Source organism: Stenella coeruleoalba, assembly GCF_951394435.1.
Source record: "Stenella coeruleoalba genome assembly, chromosome: 17".
Taxonomy (NCBI): Eukaryota; Metazoa; Chordata; class Mammalia; order Artiodactyla; family Delphinidae; genus Stenella; species Stenella coeruleoalba.
In genome coordinates, this window is record NC_137163.1 from 34,320,893 (window position 1) to 34,339,499 (window position 18,607).

The 18,607-nt window shown below is 40.6% G+C and overlaps 1 protein-coding gene across 6 annotated transcripts in view; it reads right to left on the bottom strand.

The window, feature by feature from the left end:
• Window positions 1–18,607, bottom strand: part of GRHL2 (grainyhead like transcription factor 2) — a 154,931-nt gene that overhangs the window by 85,606 nt on the left and 50,718 nt on the right. For all 6 annotated transcript variants that reach the window (XM_079901192.1, XM_079901191.1, XM_079901188.1 and 3 more), the window contains exons 4-7: window positions 17,424–17,817; window positions 7,642–7,697; window positions 4,414–4,570; window positions 767–878 (exon numbers count right to left, since the gene is read on the bottom strand). In XM_079901192.1, the coding sequence (XP_079757318.1) occupies window positions 767–878; window positions 4,414–4,570; window positions 7,642–7,697; window positions 17,424–17,817 (719 nt within the window). The remainder of the gene's footprint in view (window positions 1–766; window positions 879–4,413; window positions 4,571–7,641; window positions 7,698–17,423; window positions 17,818–18,607) is intronic.

Genomic DNA, 18,607 nt, shown 5'->3' on the forward strand with positions numbered 1-18,607 from the left:
CTAAGAGCAGCTGACTCGTGCGTTGCTCCTGTCTGCACTGTCTCACGGTGCCTTCAGCCCTCCCAACTCTGGCAATGAATTATCTCCACGGAACCACCTGGTGTGGGCTCTGCTTTCCTGACGGGACTCTGAGTCTTGTCCAGAGGGCTCTAGGTCTCTGAAGAACAGACAACATGTGTAGGAATGTACAGATTCCAGAAAATGCACTTGGCAGGTCCATTCCTTCTCTGCTGCTGGGAAAGCTCTCTCAAACATTGCATTTGTCTGATCACCTAGGATCATTTGCACTAGACATGTGTTTGGATGGAAGGAACATGGGATGGAGAATTAGAGAACGAGGATGCTGTATCTAGTCACGTGACCTTCGCAAGTACCCTAGAACCAAATGAGCCGAGGTTATTCGCGCCACAGGGGGATAACAGTTCCTCTGGCCTGCCTGCCAATCATTAGGCTCAAACACAAGAGGGCATGGAAATATATTTTAGAAACTGGCACGGCCGTTGCAAAGCTAAATCTATTATTATAGGAGACACAGTTGACTTTTATGGAACGAAAAGTGTTTTGCTCTCAGCTTAGCCTGATTTTGACTTCTCAGCCTGATTTGTACTAAATGTACTAAAACATAAGAAAGGTGCACAGACTAGTGGCTGGCACATCATGAGAGTGATGTGGGTCCCAGCTGTGATTTCTGGGCTGGGCTCTCCTTTGCATCATGACAACATGGCAGTTTACCAAAGACCGTGCCGGGAGGTCAAGGTCAACTTACCGATGTCGAGGACCCTCTGCTTGGCCGTGTGCTGTCGAGAGTGCCAGTACTTCCAGTATTTCAGCTGCTCGTCCCGGTTTTTGTCTTCACTGAAGACCACCATTACCACGCTCTGCAGAGGGGGAGAACCACGGAGCTTACTTTCTGTTCAGCACCTCCTGCTTCACACACTCTCCAGTTCTAGAAGTTCTATCAGAGGTGGGTTGCTGTCATTTCTGTAAATTTGTTTTTCTTGCTTTAGAAAAGCCCAACAAGCCCAGGCGTATGGTTTGTCTTGTTTGAAAATGGGACTACTTTAAAAAAATGAATGGGAAACGAGAACAGCACATAGTGAAAAAGAACGCTACATCATTTTCACCATGAATCATAAACAAACAGATTATCCAATTTACCAGCAAATTTATTACTGTGTGAGCTGAGTGGGCATACCAAAAAAGATTTTTTTCTTGTACTGGAAACAAGAACATTTTTGAAATTTCATAGCCTTAAACATAGAATTTGGTGCTTTTGTAAAGGAGCAAACATCTGTTTCTGGCCTAATTAAGTGCCTCTGGCTGGATTAGTGGGAATAATGAGAGAAATACTAAAAGATGAGCTCATATTGATGAACGAAGATCTAAGCTACAGATATTTCAGAGACCAAAAGCTACAAGGTCAACTATGTTATTTATAAAAATATGTGGATGTACTTTTAAAATGAGCATGAGAAACTAATAATGTCTTGTAGAAATAAGTATCCCAAACTGCTTTCACTTCTGAGTTACAGCCTCGTTCAACTAAATATATGTTAATTCATTGTCATTTATGAGATGGAGGAGGTATCAAAAATAAACAAACCAAAAAAACAAAAAGCAAAACCCCTGTAATTACAGCATGAGGAATACCGTATCCAGGAATATACTCCCCCCCTCATTCCATATGCAAACTACTTCTTAGACATTTTTCTGCTATTCCAGAAGAGTGTTTCAATGACTCCCATTCTTTAATAACTTCTCCTTTGAAGCATTTCACAGACTTGTAGTCATCTACCTAATTATTTACAATGATTCAGTCCACGGCAATGTCTTCCCACCGATGCCTATCTCAATGAGGGCTGGGACAGAGTCACTCACCACGGGGGCCCTGGTGCCCGACAAATAAGAGATACCAAATATGTGTTTGGACTGAACTGTCAGGTCAAAATCTGGCTTATTCCCAGTGGTATGTAAACATCTGTTACACAAGAAAGCAGGTGTTTGTTAGAAAAGCTAGTTTAGAAATATGCATCCATACTCTTTGCATTCACAAGCGGCAGACCCTCAAAGGCATGGAGGAGAGCTGACAAGAAAGGGATCCACTGGCTGGGCTGGTGGAGCTCTGGGCTCAGCCTCTCTCCATCCTCCCTCCCCCTTCCGCAGGCTTTTCCATTTATACGTAAGAGTTTACTGCCCAGCCTCCTGGTGTTTTTTTCTGTCTGTTCCAAAATAAAAAGAACATTTCAGGTAATTTTTTCTAGCACATGACTAAAATGGCGTATTCTTGGGATGGAAATGTATTTTTCCAGTGGTAAGGAGAAAGGCCGTTTGAAACTGCTATTACCACGGCTACGCTTCGACATGGGATGCAACGCTGTTCTCAGAAATCAGCGCTAGGAGGTTCCAAGTGCATCCCTCATTTCTCCACACTGCTGGCTCTAACAGAGCCTAGGAGTAAGAAAGATCCATTCTGAGAAGGGCCATCCTACTCTCCAAGGCTGTTAGACTGAAGTCCTTAAGAGAAGGAAGGCTCTTGGTTTTAGGCAAAATGCAACAGAAGGAAATAAAATTTCTATATGTAATTATTTCCATGATTTCAATGAAAGAAAATTCTTGGAAAAGTTCCTGCACTACAAACTGTTGTCATGGCCTCAGGTTACTAACCATGCGTTATCTTTTCAGGGTGATGATAACAGTGTTGTTACCAAGGTGTATATATGAGTTATACACTTGTAATTTACAAGATTTTTTTTTTTTTTAAGAATATGTATCCAGTGTCTTCTTACCAGGCATCCACATGTGAGGGTTTAGGATACAAATTCTAGGATATATTTCCAGAGGTGGATTCCATGCTAAAATCCGTCTACCTTTCAGGCCTCCATGCTACTCAACACAGTACACTTAGTGGTTAAGAGAGTAGGTTCAGGGGTCTGACTGCTTGGGGATATAACCCAGTTCCCTCACGTTTGAGCTATGTAACCTTGGTCAGTTGCTAGCTTCTAAAAGGCCAAGTTTGTTCATCTGTAACATTATAAAAGGAATGCCTATTTCATAGGGCGGTTGTTAGTTTCAACGAGTTACTAGACGTACAGTGCTTAACACAGTGCCCAGCACATAGAAGATACACTCAATAAAAACCAGCTGTTATATGGTGGCTCTGGTTGTTGTGATGATGGGGATGATGATGATTGATGGTGACGATGATGCCGCTGTGGCTGACAGCATACCTCCACCGTAGCCTTGACCTCAGGGTTGGAACATACTAGCTCCTCTGGAGGGCACACTCAGCACTCTTCCACCTGCCACGGGTTCAGCCTCAGGTGGGTCGTTAGTCCCACATCCTCCCTGTCTTTCCCCTCACTCTCAACTGCCCTGCCTCCTGCCTCCTGTCACTCTGATCTGGAACTGGGATGGCCTCGGAGGGAGAAAGGCCTGCTGGACAAACGAGCAGCAATTCTTCCCTGTCTTTCTCATGGAAACAAAGCCGTAAAACCGGGTTGATTCAAGAAAGCAGCACTGCAACGATTTTACCTAAAAGCTAGTAACAGGCAAACCGGCCAGCAGGCGCCTGGACACTCTCTTCTCTTCTACCTCAGGGGTTACCTTTGCCTGGGAATCTGGGTTGGGGTAAACTCACTGGGCTCGGCACAGCCCGGCGCTCCTTTCTCAGTACGCAGAAGAAAGAGCTTAGGAGTGCACACCACGCACACGGCAGCATAAATCATTTTACAACAGGGCAGGAAACTCCTTCAGCCTCTTTTGAGAGCTCTGCTATAATTCTCCTTTTCAGTCGACAGGGATTACCAGTTCCCTCCCTTCTTGGCAGTAGCGAGAATGCCAGAAGCTGGTAGGTTTCCAAGGCAGTTTCATGTCCCACAAATAGAACTAATAACTCGTGAATGTGAAAATTCCTCCAAGTCACTCCTGGTAGGGATCATATCATGCCCACCTCTTGACTCCTGAGTAAGTGCCAGGCTGCAGAAGTCTTTTAGCAAAGCTGCGGAGGGCCCAGGGACGCGGAATGAATTGCACCCTCCTTTCCAGAAGAAAGCCCAGCTCTTTCCTGCCCACACATACGCTCTGACTTACAGCTGCTTACTTGAAAACTGCACATCATTTGATTGAAAACAACGACGACAACAACTAGGTAGCACGTAGGCAATGAATGAAGCTGGGGAAATTCCTTGGATACAGTCAGAAAGCATGTTCCAACCACGTCCCTTCCCTGGGGTTTATTAGTTACTGATTAAAATGATAAACTGCAAGCCAGTAAGTTCTCTTGCCCCAACTCTCTGACATTTGTTCTAGAATTATTTATTTTGGGATTTTTTCCATGCCCTTCCACAAGGCTGGCAGGTAGTCACTGCTTTCACCTGATCCCTCTGTGCTTTACTGGAGAAATGAGGCCCTTACCCTGACTTTGCTGATGGGGTGTCGGAAGCACTTGTTGTCCCCCGTCTCGCTGAGCGTGATGGCATAGAACTGTCCCTTGTTGAGGTAGGTCATGGGGCCCTCCCCCTGCTTCTGACGGAGAGATTTGGTGGCTTCCAGGGTGTACTGAAATGTGCCACTGTGAACAGAAGACAAATAGCGGTCAGATTCATTCACTTGGACATTTCTGGCTTCTGGATCAATTTCACATCAATAGGATTTTGTATGAATATTAACCAACGTTTACTCCATTTCACAGACAAAACACAGCACATGGCAAAAGAGATGAGACCATACCAAAGGTCACTGTTAGTACACTGCACACAACATTTCTAATAGTGGCCCATAAACCAGATGGTTTAGAAGGGGAGAAAGTCCACAATGTGCCCGCCTACTTGTGCCAGGCGGAGCTGGGGGAGCCTCTGTTAGGTTTTAGTTGGTCCTTGGTAATGCCTGAACTTAAGAATCGCTAAAATTTGCCACTTTCATCCTAGCAACAAGCCAAATATGTGAATGCTTTTGTTCAATTCATCCGTATACCAACTTTCTTTTGTCTAGCCAAGGTGTTGCAAATAGCTACATCCCACTTTAAAATAGTTCAAAATGTAAAAATCTAGAACTCATTCATTATTGAAATCTATATGGAATCTAGCTCCATAACGGGGAGTATTTTTTGATTTGGGGGTTTTGTTTTTTAAGCCTGCAAAAGAACTCACGACAGGGTTACTGCTCTAAATCAGGAGCCTGCAAACAATGGTCTGTCGGCCAAAGCCAGCTAGCTGCCTGTTTTTTGTAAATAAAGTTTTACTAGAACACAGCTACACTTGTTTGTTTGCGTTGCCACAGCAGGGCTGAGTAGCTGTGACAGAGACTGTGTAGTATGCCAAACCTAAAATACTTAGTATCTAGCCCATTACAGAAAACAAGTTTGCAGATCCCTGCTCTTAATAATTTCCCTAATATTTTACAAATATAAGTTAACTTATAAAATAAAAACACTGATTTTCCCAACTTTGAAGAATATGCCCGTTGTTTACAACAAGCAACGGATATGAGTCAAATCTTTTTATTTAAGATGCTCATTCAGAATATTTATTTCTGTCACACTGCAGGACGGCACACAGTGATGATCCAATTACAAGTGCTTTGTGTGTTTCCTGAGAATCATCAGAGGCTCTTCACTGGGTCCATCTATTTTTTTAGCTCTTTAATTTCAGTCTGTGAAAGGCTGTGTGCAAAAATGACTGAAGTTTGCCTCTTCAAATGATCTACTTACAAGATTATGGTGGACTCTTGCTTTCTATGTTGACTATTTCTGCAATGTTTGATTTTTTTTTAACTTTTATATTGAGAAAGAAATTTGAAGGGCAAAATAATATTCCTCTTCCATGATAAAAATCTTAGGCTTAAGCTGATAAACAAAGCAAATTCCAGAATATGTGTCTTAGAATAAGGTGGGAAATAAATCATTCAAGACAGAACCAATTCCACTGTCATTTTGCCTAGAAAAAGCAATTTCAAGATAACCCACTGAATCATAAAGTTTGAGACCTGGACAGGATATCAGGAATCACCTAAACCAGGAGCGTGCAACTTGTCTAGGGCACAGACTGCTTGAAAAACATGAAGAAAGCTGTGAACCCTCTTCCCAGATAAAAGCACATATGAACACTAATGGTTTTTAATATAATTTCAAGGGATTCACGTCCCCCAAGCTCATCCACAACACAAGATGAGAACCACTTTCCTCATCTCACAGCTGAGGAGAGACTGAGAAACTTGCTCACCCCTGGAGACAATGACAGCAGCAGAAAGAGACACCAGGTCACATGACTGGTAGGTCGTTGCTCTTTTCACTGGCCTGATAGCTGGCTGCATCGTTATCTGGATTGACAGCATGCAAATTATACATGTATTTCCACGTTTCAGAAGGTGATTTGGAACTTCATCTTCTCTGCCTCTCACCTACCCTTCACCACCACTGCACACCCAAATTCTGGCTGGGAGAATCTGGAGAGGGTGACTGGGGAGCCTGAGGCTGGAGCAAGACCCTGAAGGGGCAGGAGGGCTTCAAGCAGAAACAGAGAGAGGAGAAGAGGGCCATACATGTAAAAGTAAAGGGCCAAGAAATACAGTGGGGGACAAGGTCTACAGTAAAAAGGGACCAGCACATAGAGGGCCCCAACTACCTTCATAAGGAATTGGTGTCTTATTCTGTCTGAAATGGTGAAGTCACTGATAAGTTTTGTAAATGGGATGGATTAATTCATCCTTGCCATTCTCTCCTGTCTACAGGCATGATCACGAACAGGGACTTTGAACATGTGGCCCCTCTACCTAGAATGTTCTTAATCCTCCTTCTCTCCCTGGAAAACTCCTGATAATCCATCAAGATCCAGTTCAAATGCTGCTTCTTGTAAAACTTTCCTCTGGTCCCATCCCACTCACACCCCACACACACCAGGCCTGCAGGTCATCTCAGCTGTCTATTCATGTATCTCTGCAGATGAGCAGGACTCATCATTTTGCAAATGTATTGCAATTTGTATGACATCACACAGGTCTCCTGCAAAAGTCTATGGGCCTCTTTTAAGGACAGGTTATAACTTATCCTCAATCCCTATCGCATTGCTGGAAGATGGAAGGCACCAAAGTCTGTGACAGCTAGTAGGAAGAAATGTCCAAAGTGGAATGGAAGGGAAAAGAAAGTGCTGGCAGGGCAACCTGTTATGTTGCAACAGCTCAGAAGCATACACACAAGAGTAAATTGGAAAAGACAGGACAGGGGGAATAGGACATCCAGCACTTGGCAAATGCCATGAACGTGCAGCAGGAAGGCAAGCACCTTGCACCTCTGGAGTGTGTGGCTGGGAGGATGGCAACATTAGGCACAACAAGAAATAAAAGTGGAAGAACAGATGTGAAGGAAGTGAAGAAGGAAGGAAAGAAGAGGAAAAGACACGTACATGCTGTGCTGGAGGCCCAAGTGCCTGAGGTTTAGAGGAACACCTAAGAAGGGATGTCTAGCAGCAAAAGGACAAAGGAAGGGTACAGGTAGGTCTCAGAAAATTGATCAAGACTGGAAACAGTAATTTAGAAGTCATTGTGGAGAGAAAAGAATTTTCTTTTAAAGGTGTAAAAGTATAACTTGACGATACATTTAAACAGTTATCAGTTCATCAGTTTCTAGGGGCAGCTCCTGTAACCTACCTTGATGTCTGGTCGTACATGTACTCCTCAGCCCCAACTGAAGCACTCCGGAATTTCTGCAAAATTTAAAAGTCATCAAAATTAAAACAAATAGTGAGTCATTATGCAGAAAAAAAAAAGTGACAAATGTATCCAAACTGTTTTATCCTCATTTTAGAAAAGAAAATTACACATTTTTTTGGTATTATGTTTTCAACTACAGTGAAAATAGTTACCATTTGTGTATAGAACCTGCATACCACCTGCACACTGAGAATTACCTTCAACAGAAAATGCATTTGTGCTTTTATTCACATGTCCACATTGGCATGTCCACAGGTGTTCCTAAATTGTCTCCAGGTACTGGAAACTGTTTCCTCAAACATGTAAACATCTCTTCCATTTTCTTATCTCCAACACTTATTCCAAAAGCCACAAATTCTGAGTTAACGGAATACTCATTACAGAGAAGCCACATAGCGTATCATAAAGCAGTATTTAGAGCTCTGGGGCATAGTTTTTGGAGCAAGACTTTCTAGAGTCAAGTTCTAGGGTCAAGTTCTAGCTCTTTTACCTGCTGCCTATGTAGACTGAGGCAAGTGCCGTATTCTCTTCAGCTGTAAAATGCCTACTTATAGTGATGAGAAGAATTAAATGCATTAGCAGAGATAAAGTACTACAAACAGTTCCTGGAACGTGGTGAGCTCTATCTATGTGTATTAAATTCTGTTCCATACTCAGGCAAAATTGTGAAACTGAAGTTCACACTGACATTTTCTTCTTCCAACAACAACAACAACAAAAATTCTGTTCTATAGTAATCACTTGATCGTACTCAATGCCCTTCTCTAAGATCTTCATTATCACAAGAGTGTTAAAAGTAATTTTGCGGAGGGAAATTCTAAGTCTTAGTATTACATGTGAAAAGGCTTGGGTCCACAGACATTCAGCTGTTGTATATTTAGTGCAAGTAGGATGCACTTTGCTACATTTTAGAACCTTCTTAAAAGTAGATGCACCAAAAGCCCTAACTCTTGATCCTAAAGTAAATATAATAGAATATTGATGAAAAAGCACTTGGTGGACCACACAGATCTGGACCTTCCGCTGTGGCCTTTTTTCTAGTGTCTCTTTCTAAGAAACAACCGTCTTGTCTTTCATTTCTCTGCCATAAACTTCCATTCTTTGACAAGTAATGCAAAGATTTCCTTCTCAGGAAAGGTTCACTCACAGCTACTTTCCAAATTTCCTTCACAATCTCTAACCACCATCACTTGAATGCAGTGTGCCCTCACTTACACTTTATATGTACATACATAGGATCTTTCTTTATATACAGTCTTATAAACCCCGTGGATCCGAGAAGACAGTTTGCCCTTCAAAGTTTACCCAAACGCAGCCCAGGAGCATCTGACAAGTATTTGTTAACTAGTTTATTAATCATGACAGAGACTCAAAGATACAGATTTGTGTTTCTTTTGCAATCAGTCAACCCATCAACAAGGCATTAAATGGAAATATTCTGGGGCTTCAGCATCTGACTGGTGCCAAGAGACATAGAGAAAATATATAAGGCACTTTCTTTGCCTCAAATATATAAAAATTGGTTGAGGAGGTGAGTAAATTCATACGACAAATGACAACAAAAGAAACTGAAATACAGCAAATGACTACATATGAAGGTCTATGTTAAAGCATTCATCCATTCATTTATTCAGGTGTCCTGACTGGAAAAGTACAGAATGAACATTACCAGGAAAGGAAGATCAGCAAAATTCTGGAAAGATTTTATGGCTGTTGTGAACTTTGCTTTGATCCTTAATATATTTAAGAATTAGGAAATTTTGGAGTAGGAAGGTAGCATGATGAAAAGAGCATTTAAGGAAATGACTCCAAGACAGAGAAGATGCATTTCAAAGGTCTTCTTTGAAGGAATATGTGGTAACCCGTAACAACACATGGTGAACCAGTATTCATAAGCAAGGCCCTGAATGAGTTCATTGCCCATGCCATGGCACCGTGCAGCCTGAGGATAGACTTGCTTACTAAAACATATTGGACTGATACATTCTAGGGTTCTAATGTCCCAGGGGATGTAAGAAGATGTGATATACTACAACCATTCAGACTCAAAGAGACTGTCAACTATGGGCTAACAAATAAAAACTCTTAATCCAATAATATGAGCATGTAAACAAGAACTATGAAAAAATTAAAATAGTTGACATATTACTGACATGGATATTACTTTTTCCGAGTTTAAACATTTATCCTTAATTCGGTTACATTATCTTTATAATTTAAAAAAATTAAATGTATACTCTACCTGGAAAACATCACAATCCTTTATGATGGCCCTAAATGATTATTGATATGGCCAAAGGGAGAGAGGCCTTTAAAATATATATATATATATATATATATTTATCCTACAGTAAAGCTGTAGGCTACCCTCACCCTTGGCATTTTCACTGTTGCTGTACAAGGCTGCTTGGTTTTCTTTTTGTTGCCAAAGTCTAATAAACAGGAGAGACTGTCATGCTTACGCATGAAATAGAATTTAGTCAAATAAAAAATTTTGGTCAAAAAAAGAAAGAATTAGAACCAAAACACTCAGGCCATTCTGACTACAATTACCAAGTTTTCACAACTGTTTGGAAACATTTTAATATAATTTGTAGGATGCCAAAAGGCAGGCAGACAGTCAACATCACCATACCTTGCTGTGATTTGATGCAGTGCATCTATACATTTCTTAATCATTTGGCCTGAGAAAAATGGTAGTAAAGGAAGTATGGTAACATATATTTTCTAGATTATCCTTAAAGGACTTTAGACATCAAGGAATATTAGAATGTTATATTTAAATTTTGAATATTAGAATTCTAGTTTTTTCCTTGGCTGGGAGGAAAGAGACATCTACTAAGAATCTACTACGAAAAGACAATGATTCTTAACAGTGGTAAAATCAGATATAGCAAAATAATTCCATGTCTTTGATCAGCCACCAATTTTTTAGGTCTTATGATTCATTTATTCATTCATCCACTCTCTCAATAAATATTTGCTGAGCATCTACTTTGCATCAGACACCACGCTAGGTGCTACGGATACCACAGTGAACAAAAAGAGAAGCAGTCCCTGCTATCATGAAGCTTCCGACCTAGTAGATGAAAAATATTAGTCAAATAATCATTAATTTAAAAATTTACAAACTGTGTGCAAGCACTCTAAGAAGAACAACAGAGCTCTAGGAGAGCACATCACCACCGAGAAAGTAAAAATCAGTCCCACTGACAATCAGCTTTGATGCTCCTAACAGAATGTACTGCTTCCAACAGCACACGGACAAGGCCAACAGAAGATAAGCAATGCTCCCAACAGAACCCCAGAAGACAATAACACAGGTACAAAAGTGAGTAACATCCCCCCCTTCTGCGGGACTGATGCCTTCTTGGCAAAGATAGCCTCAGCCCTGCTTTGTTCATCCCATCTCCTGAACAATGACGACCGAGGTACCCAGTTTCTAGATTGCCCCAACGTCTTGACATATGAAATCCAGAGCTGGTTGTCACTTCCATGATCCCTTCTTAGACTCATCCAGAACAAGCCCAAACACTACCAAGAGCTCCTCCCAACTCTCTCTTGCTGAGTTGTCCCTAAGGGCCCCTTGCAGAAGCAAGCTAAATAAATGTAACTTTGACTACAGATGTGTTCACGGTAGTCTTTGGCTGGTGGACTTAGATACAAAGAAAACTGACTTTACTAGGAACTGAAAGGGGAGGACAGGGAAGGCTTCCTTGAGGTAGTCACACAGGAGGAAGGGTGTGGAAGGTAGTAAAGAATATTCTAGAAGAGCATTGTCCAATAGAACTTTATGCAAAGATGGAAGTGTTCTATATCTTCACTAATATGGTAGTCACTAGCCACATGCACCTTCTGAGCACTTAAAATGGAGATAGTGGGACTGAGGAATTGAATTTTTAATTTTATTCAATTTTAATAGCCACAGGTGGCTAGTGACTGCAGTATTGCACAGCACAGTCCTAAAACATGGGAGTAGCAGGCACATGGGTCCTGAGGCAGGAGGGAGCATATCAGGTTCACAGAACTGAATGATGCTCAGAGCAGAGAGCACCAGGGGGAAAGATGTGCAAGATGAGGTGGGAAAGGCGGAGGAGAAACAGAACGTGCAAGGCCTTGTAAACCCGTTAAAGATTTAGAGCTTAATCCTGAAAACAATGGGATTTCAGTGAGAGGGTGTCATGATCAGATTAGCATTCTGAAAAGACCATCCCAGGTACAGTGCACAAAAGTGGACAGTATTACAGGCCAGAGATAATGACAGCTTGGGTCAGTATGGTGGAAGTAGAATGGAGATAAATGATTTCAGAGAGATTTAAGAAAGTGAAGTTGATAGAACTGATAATGACTTAGATGGGGATTATTGTAGAGCAAAGCATCAAGAAAAAAATCCTCGTTGCTTGAGAAACCAGAAGGACGGTGGTGCCACTCCACTAGAGCAGAGAACGTGAGGGAAGATGTAAGTCAGATTTTGAGCTGGTGGAGAGTCAAACAGGCAGTTGCACATAAAGGTCTGGAGCTCAGAGAGAGCTGGGCTGGAGAAAAATAATGTGAAAAGTATTCAGGACATAGATGATAACTGAAGCTGCGGACATAAAGCTAAGAGCATTTTCAAGAGACAGTGATCAAAGCATCAAATGGTGCTGCAAAGTAACAGCTTTAACAGAACGGGGATTTCCAGAGCCGTTCTATTCAAGAGCTGGGTAGATGGCCCCTAGGAACCTAATAATAGGCCATCCAATCTCGCAAAATTTGACTATGTATAGAGAAACCTAAATCCTTCCCAAGTATAAAATGTGTATGCTAAGGATTTTCCAAAATTTTGCTTGGTGCAAAAACAAACTAATAAAATAATAGAAGTTTTAGTGGTACCATATGCACTATATCATGTATTTAAAATAAAAACAGCAAAATTGGTTGCACTGATCAAAAAGTGAAGCCATGTTCCATTTCAGTACTTGAATCAACATCTTTAAGATTTTATTCTTTAAGTTTGTGGTGGGAAATGAACTATCAGTTAAAAATTAGTCATGTTGGACAGGGTTTAGATCCAGGGTAACTTCCAGTATCAGCCTACAGATGAATATAACATCAAGGGACATAACCATCATACGTCTGTTGGGTATAACAAATAACAATTCTTTGATTTTATTTCAGGATTCTCTGCAAACTATGTTAATTTGACAAATAACATACCAGGGACTAAATAATGAAATACATGGTAGAGTTATCTGGTGCTCACACATAAATCATTCTCATTCCTGAGCACATGGGAAAACCAGACTTCTCTTAACCTCTTGCAGTTAGTTAAGACCATGTGACTGGTTCTAGCCAATGAAGTGTGAACAGGGGTAATAGCGATACTTCCAGGTCACAGTATTTACAACTCAGTGTGCCATCTCCATGGTCTCTCTTCCCCAGCTGGGATGACCCTGAAGCCACATATAGTGATGGTAATGTCACAAGATGGAGGGAACCTGGATTCCTGATCAAAAGACGGGTCTGCAGACATCTATCAAGATTATTATTAGCAAGAAATAAACATTTAGTGTATCAAATCACTGAGATCTGGTGTTCCTTCATTCATACAGTTAGACTTATGTTGGCTGACATACAAAATTGTAGTACAGAATAGCAAATTCTTTCTTCTACTTTGATTCTTATGATGACAATACATATGATTTTTCTATAAAAACTCTTTCTTGCATCTCTCAAGGTTTACATGTTTCCTAAAAGCATTCTAGGTGTTAATACTACCCTGTTTTATATTTATCAACTATACGCTGCTTATTAGCTGTGTGACCTTTGGCACGTTCATAACCTCTCTGAATCTCTGTTTTTTCATCTGTAAAGTAGGAAGAGTAATACCTTCCTTGCAGAATTGTGGTATAGTAGATATTAGAAATAAAGTGTGTAAGCCACAGTGCCTGGCACACAGTAGTACTCAATAAATAGCAGCTATATATAGATAGTAACCTTCTAGAGCGCAGAAACCAAGGCACACCTCCTGCCCTCTACTCCCACGTCTAGCACAATGCCTGACACCCAGTATAAACAAATATTTACCAAATGTTACTACAAAGAGGACACAAAATAAAATATAAATCCAATTAGCTAAAATAAATTCATTAAAGAACTTTTTAATGCTACTAGCTTCAGTTGAACCAAACTGCTCCCTTCCCTGGTATCACTATACACACACACACACACACACACACACACACACAGAGAGAGAGAGAGAGAGAGAGAGAGAGAGAGAGAGAGAGAGAGAGAGAGAGAGAGAGAGAGAGAAGCAGCCATCTCTAATAGCAAATGAAACTTGCTAATTCAACAAGTAGTAGCCATTTTAGTAGTTTGCCTAAAGTAAGTGCTAGGTTTTAGACAACTTTTCCTTAGTGAAATTTACTTGGTGAAATCACTCTGAGCTCACCTGATCTTATAACCAGTTGACAGTGCCATGGCTAAAGATCATGATAAATCATTCCATTTAATTTACATCAGATTGAATTATAATATGCAATGTAAACACTGATTTCCAAGACTAGGAGAGCAGCTAAACCATACTCGGTGGAAATAATTTTCACATTTAGTTTCTGGTAAGTTGCTTTCTCATCCACTTCAAAATAAAACCCCAAATACAATTGCGTCCTTTCATAAGCCTCTTTACCTACAACACAAACACAACTCATAACACATCCTCCAAGTAGCATGATGGTTCCGCTGACATTGGACCACATCCACGGACTCTTCTGTGACTAATGTAATATTTCTGTACTGTGTGAGAAAAACATTAGTAGCAACCCTTTAGTGAAAAAGTATGCACCTCACATTCCTACGTGGAATGACTTGCTTTTCTCTACAGAAGCACCCCTGACTGCTTGAGGGCAAATCAAATATTCAACAATACCAAAAACCCTACGAGATCCCTTGCTCAGTTTGAAAAAAAAAAAGAAGCAGCAGCAGGAGGTTGTTGACTCTTTTAAGCCACACCACACAGGACGCTAAAGGAGCAAACTTTAAGATAATATTTTTATTACAAGGACACTGAAGGTTTGATATAAAGCTACCAGAACCCAAGAAATACGGAAGCCTGGTAAGGGCAGGGAATTTATTGTGTCTCACTCTGCTCATTCCCCAATTTCATAGAATGCAGCAGGCACTCAGGAATGACAGGCCAGGAAAAGAAGGGCTGCTAGTGTGACTTGTCTACTGTGAGGCCCTCCCAACGCTGCAGAGAGCTGGTTCCTTTTGTTCCTCTTACTCTCATATGAAAGATGAGAAATAGCTAATGACGTAGACAAAGAATCCTCATTAAGAAAACACATTTAAGCAAGGCACTATGTTCAGTTATGGAGCTCCTAAGAACTGGAAGGTCCCACAGTGTCTCTGAGTGTAGAGGTAACGGCTAAGGACACTGGCCCTGGAGCCCGACAGCTTGTGGCAAGTCCCATCTCTGCCACTTACTACGGTGCGACCATGGGTGTCCTTATGCTTTCTGTGCCTTAGCATCCTCATTTGGAAAACACAGATGACAATAATAGTACCTCATAGGGCTTTTGTGAGGATTAGATGAGTATATATCACTTAGAATGATGCCCAGCACAAAGTAAGTGCTCATCAAATGCTTATTATTTTAAAATATGATTATTTAGGGTTACAATTTCAGCCTCAGGTGGCTGAATTTTGTCCCATTGGCAACTAAATGGGTATCGGGCTGCAAGTATTTGGTATACTGCCACCACAGTCACTCCTCTTTAAGAAATAAGAAAGTTTTCTCCTTCTGCCATTGTCTTTTATTGACCCAGGTGGAGTGCAAAATGAGATGTCAGTGACCATCGACTCAAATGTAAAGGCACTGCTCCTAAATGTTGAAGAGCTGACCTGAACTAAAGGCAAGAAGAAAAGCATTACATATTCTGGGTCAAAAATTGGAGAGGTGATCCACAATTATATCAGCAATTGTTGTTCTACAAAGATCCCAAGCAATTAAATGGAAAGAATATTTTCTTTTCAACAAATGATGCTGGAACACTGGATATCAGTGCGGGAAAGAAATGGGACTCAACCCTTCTCTAACACCAGATATAAAAATTATCTCAAAGTGGATCATAAACCTACACGTAAGATGTAAAACTATTAAATGTCTAGAAAAAAACAAGAAAAATCTTTGTGACATTAGGTTAGGCCAAGACTTCTTAAACTGCACATCAAAAGCATAAACTCTAAGAGGAAAATATTGATTAACTGGACTTCATCAAGATTATATATTGTTGCTGTTTGAAAAACATAGTTAAGAAAATAAAGTGGCTATCAAACTGCAAAACGTATAACTGATAAAGGGCTACACTATTTAAGGATCTCTTACAACTTAATAAAAGGAAGACAAATAACCCAATTTAAAAACTGGGCATATTATTTGAACAGACATTTCACATAGGAAGTTATAGGAATGGTCAAATAAACACACGAAATAATATTCAACATCACTAGACACCAGAGAAATGTAATTTTAAACCACAATGAGACACAATCACATATGCACTAAAACGACAACAGTTAAAAAGACAGACAATATCAAGTTTGGGCAAGGATATGGAAAAGGGGAACCCTCATGTATTGCTGGTGAGAATGAAAACGTTCCAGCCACCTTGAAACACTGTCAGCAGTGTTTCACATACATTTACCACAAGACCCAGCAAGTGCAGTCCTAGGTATTTACACAAGACAAATGAAAGCATCTGTCCACAGCAGCATTATTCATAATAGCCAAAACCTAGAAGCCAAAACCTAGAAACAACCAAAAGTCCACCAACTGGTGAATAAATTGTGATACATGCTTACCATGGAATACTACTCAGCAATTTTAGAAACAAATTATTAACACAAGCGATAACATAGATGAATCTCAAAAAGATTCTGCTAAATGAAAGAAGACAACATACAAGACTCTATACTCTACCACTCCATTTATATGAAATTTTAGAAAAAGCAGAAGTATAGTGACAGAAGGCAGATTAGTGTCTGCCATGAGCAAGAGGAGACGGGAGGGCTTCAAATTCAAACTTTTAGGATGAGGAAACTTTCCACCGATTCTGATGTTGGTTACATCATTGTAAACAATTAGCAAAATTTTCAAACGTGTGAATTTAAAACAAACAAGCAAGCAAAGATCATTGCTTCTGTAAGTTCTTTGGGCACACGAGAAGAATACATAGAATCTATTTGTAAGGTACAAAGTACACATACACGTACACACTTGGTTATTGATAATACCAATTCTTTCTTGAGTATTCAATCGGACAAGGTCTTTAAAGAGTTATATTGTTTTAAAAAGTGATGGGTAGGCAACATCTTTGGCTGCCATTTGGAAAGTTACAAACTAGAAGAGGTCAGAGTGAACACTTTACAAAGTAGGAAATTTCCACGCAAACAGCCCTTTGTTCTTCAAAAACAGTTAATTTTAAGACTAAAACTAAAACCAGTCAAGGAATCTGTCATCTAAGAGGCAGGAAAACGGAAATATTCCTCCACACACCTAGGCCAATGGTCTAATAAAACCCGTTTATGAGGAAAGATGCAGGCATGTTTAAAAAAAAACAAAACAAAATCTTAAACTCACAGTTGAATTCACTCATCCCACTTAAAAAGCCAACAGAGAAAACAAGTTAGGTGGTTTTGGGTTTCAGTTCCAGCTGCTGATGTAAGAGCCAGGGACTCACCTCTGTGTTTCCGTCTTTGAAGCTCTCGCTGTAAGTACTGTCCGGGGTGCTGCGCTGATCATCCTTGAGGTAGGTGCTGTGGCTGGCCACGGACGGCACACCATACTGAGTCTGTTCAAAGATAACCACGCGTTGCTCTTCACCATCTCCCCGGGGATAGTGCACAGGTGGGGCCGTGAAAACCGGCGTGAAATCTTCGGCCTTCACCACTGTGATTCCCGCCATGGGGATGACGGCTGGGCTCTCAGAGACGTTCGTGCTATACTGTTCCCGTTTTGAATTCTCCAGGTGGTCTTGATTTAGGGAAAGGTTCACTGGAACAGTCTTTAGGACCTGCACTCGGTTTTCTCCTCCACTCAAACTACTCTGGGCTCCACTGGTGCCAAGACAGTTTCTGTGTGTTTAAACCCACACCCCGCAACAGAACAGAATTAGAAACATCACCCTTCTGCAACTCCGAATAACTGATGTAAGCAAGAATCAGTGGATGCTAATGCATTAGGGGGAAAGCTGATGGCAAACTTTACAATGGAATGCAATGAATCTTTGTATCACTAGAAGGAGGACAACTAGACATATGTGCCTCCTGGTATCATGCAATGAGCCCCACCTAGAAAGTGCTATTGCCCACCACCCCCCCCCCCGAAACAGCTGACTCTAAATCAAGCAAGCCTTTACATCCAGCTTCCAGTTCTTAGGATATATGGGAGCTGGAAGGATAATTTAAACAACATGGAAAAGAAACAATCATACAAACCAGAATGTCACACATCTTACTGACCTGGTTTCTTCAATAAGTCAGAGGCATGAAAAAAGAAAGAAAAGTGGGAGACTTGTTCTAGGTTAAGAAACTTAAAAGACATAATCAAATAGGATTAGCAGATCTTGTCTGGATCCTGATCTAAAAAACCAAAAAGGCACTTAGGAGGCAGTGGGATTTTTGAGACAACTGAATATGAACTGAGAGGTAGCTGATGTGAAGGAAGTACTGTTAACTCACCTAGAGGTGATAATGATTTTGAGATTAGGTAATAATATGTCTTTATTTAGAGATACAAATCATAAGTTGTTAGAGATGAAATGACATAAAGTAAGCCAGGAACTTATTTTGAATACTATTGCAATAAAAATTTAAAAAGAAAGAAAGAAAAGGTCAAGTTTAAGTAGGTGTAACACAAAGTTAT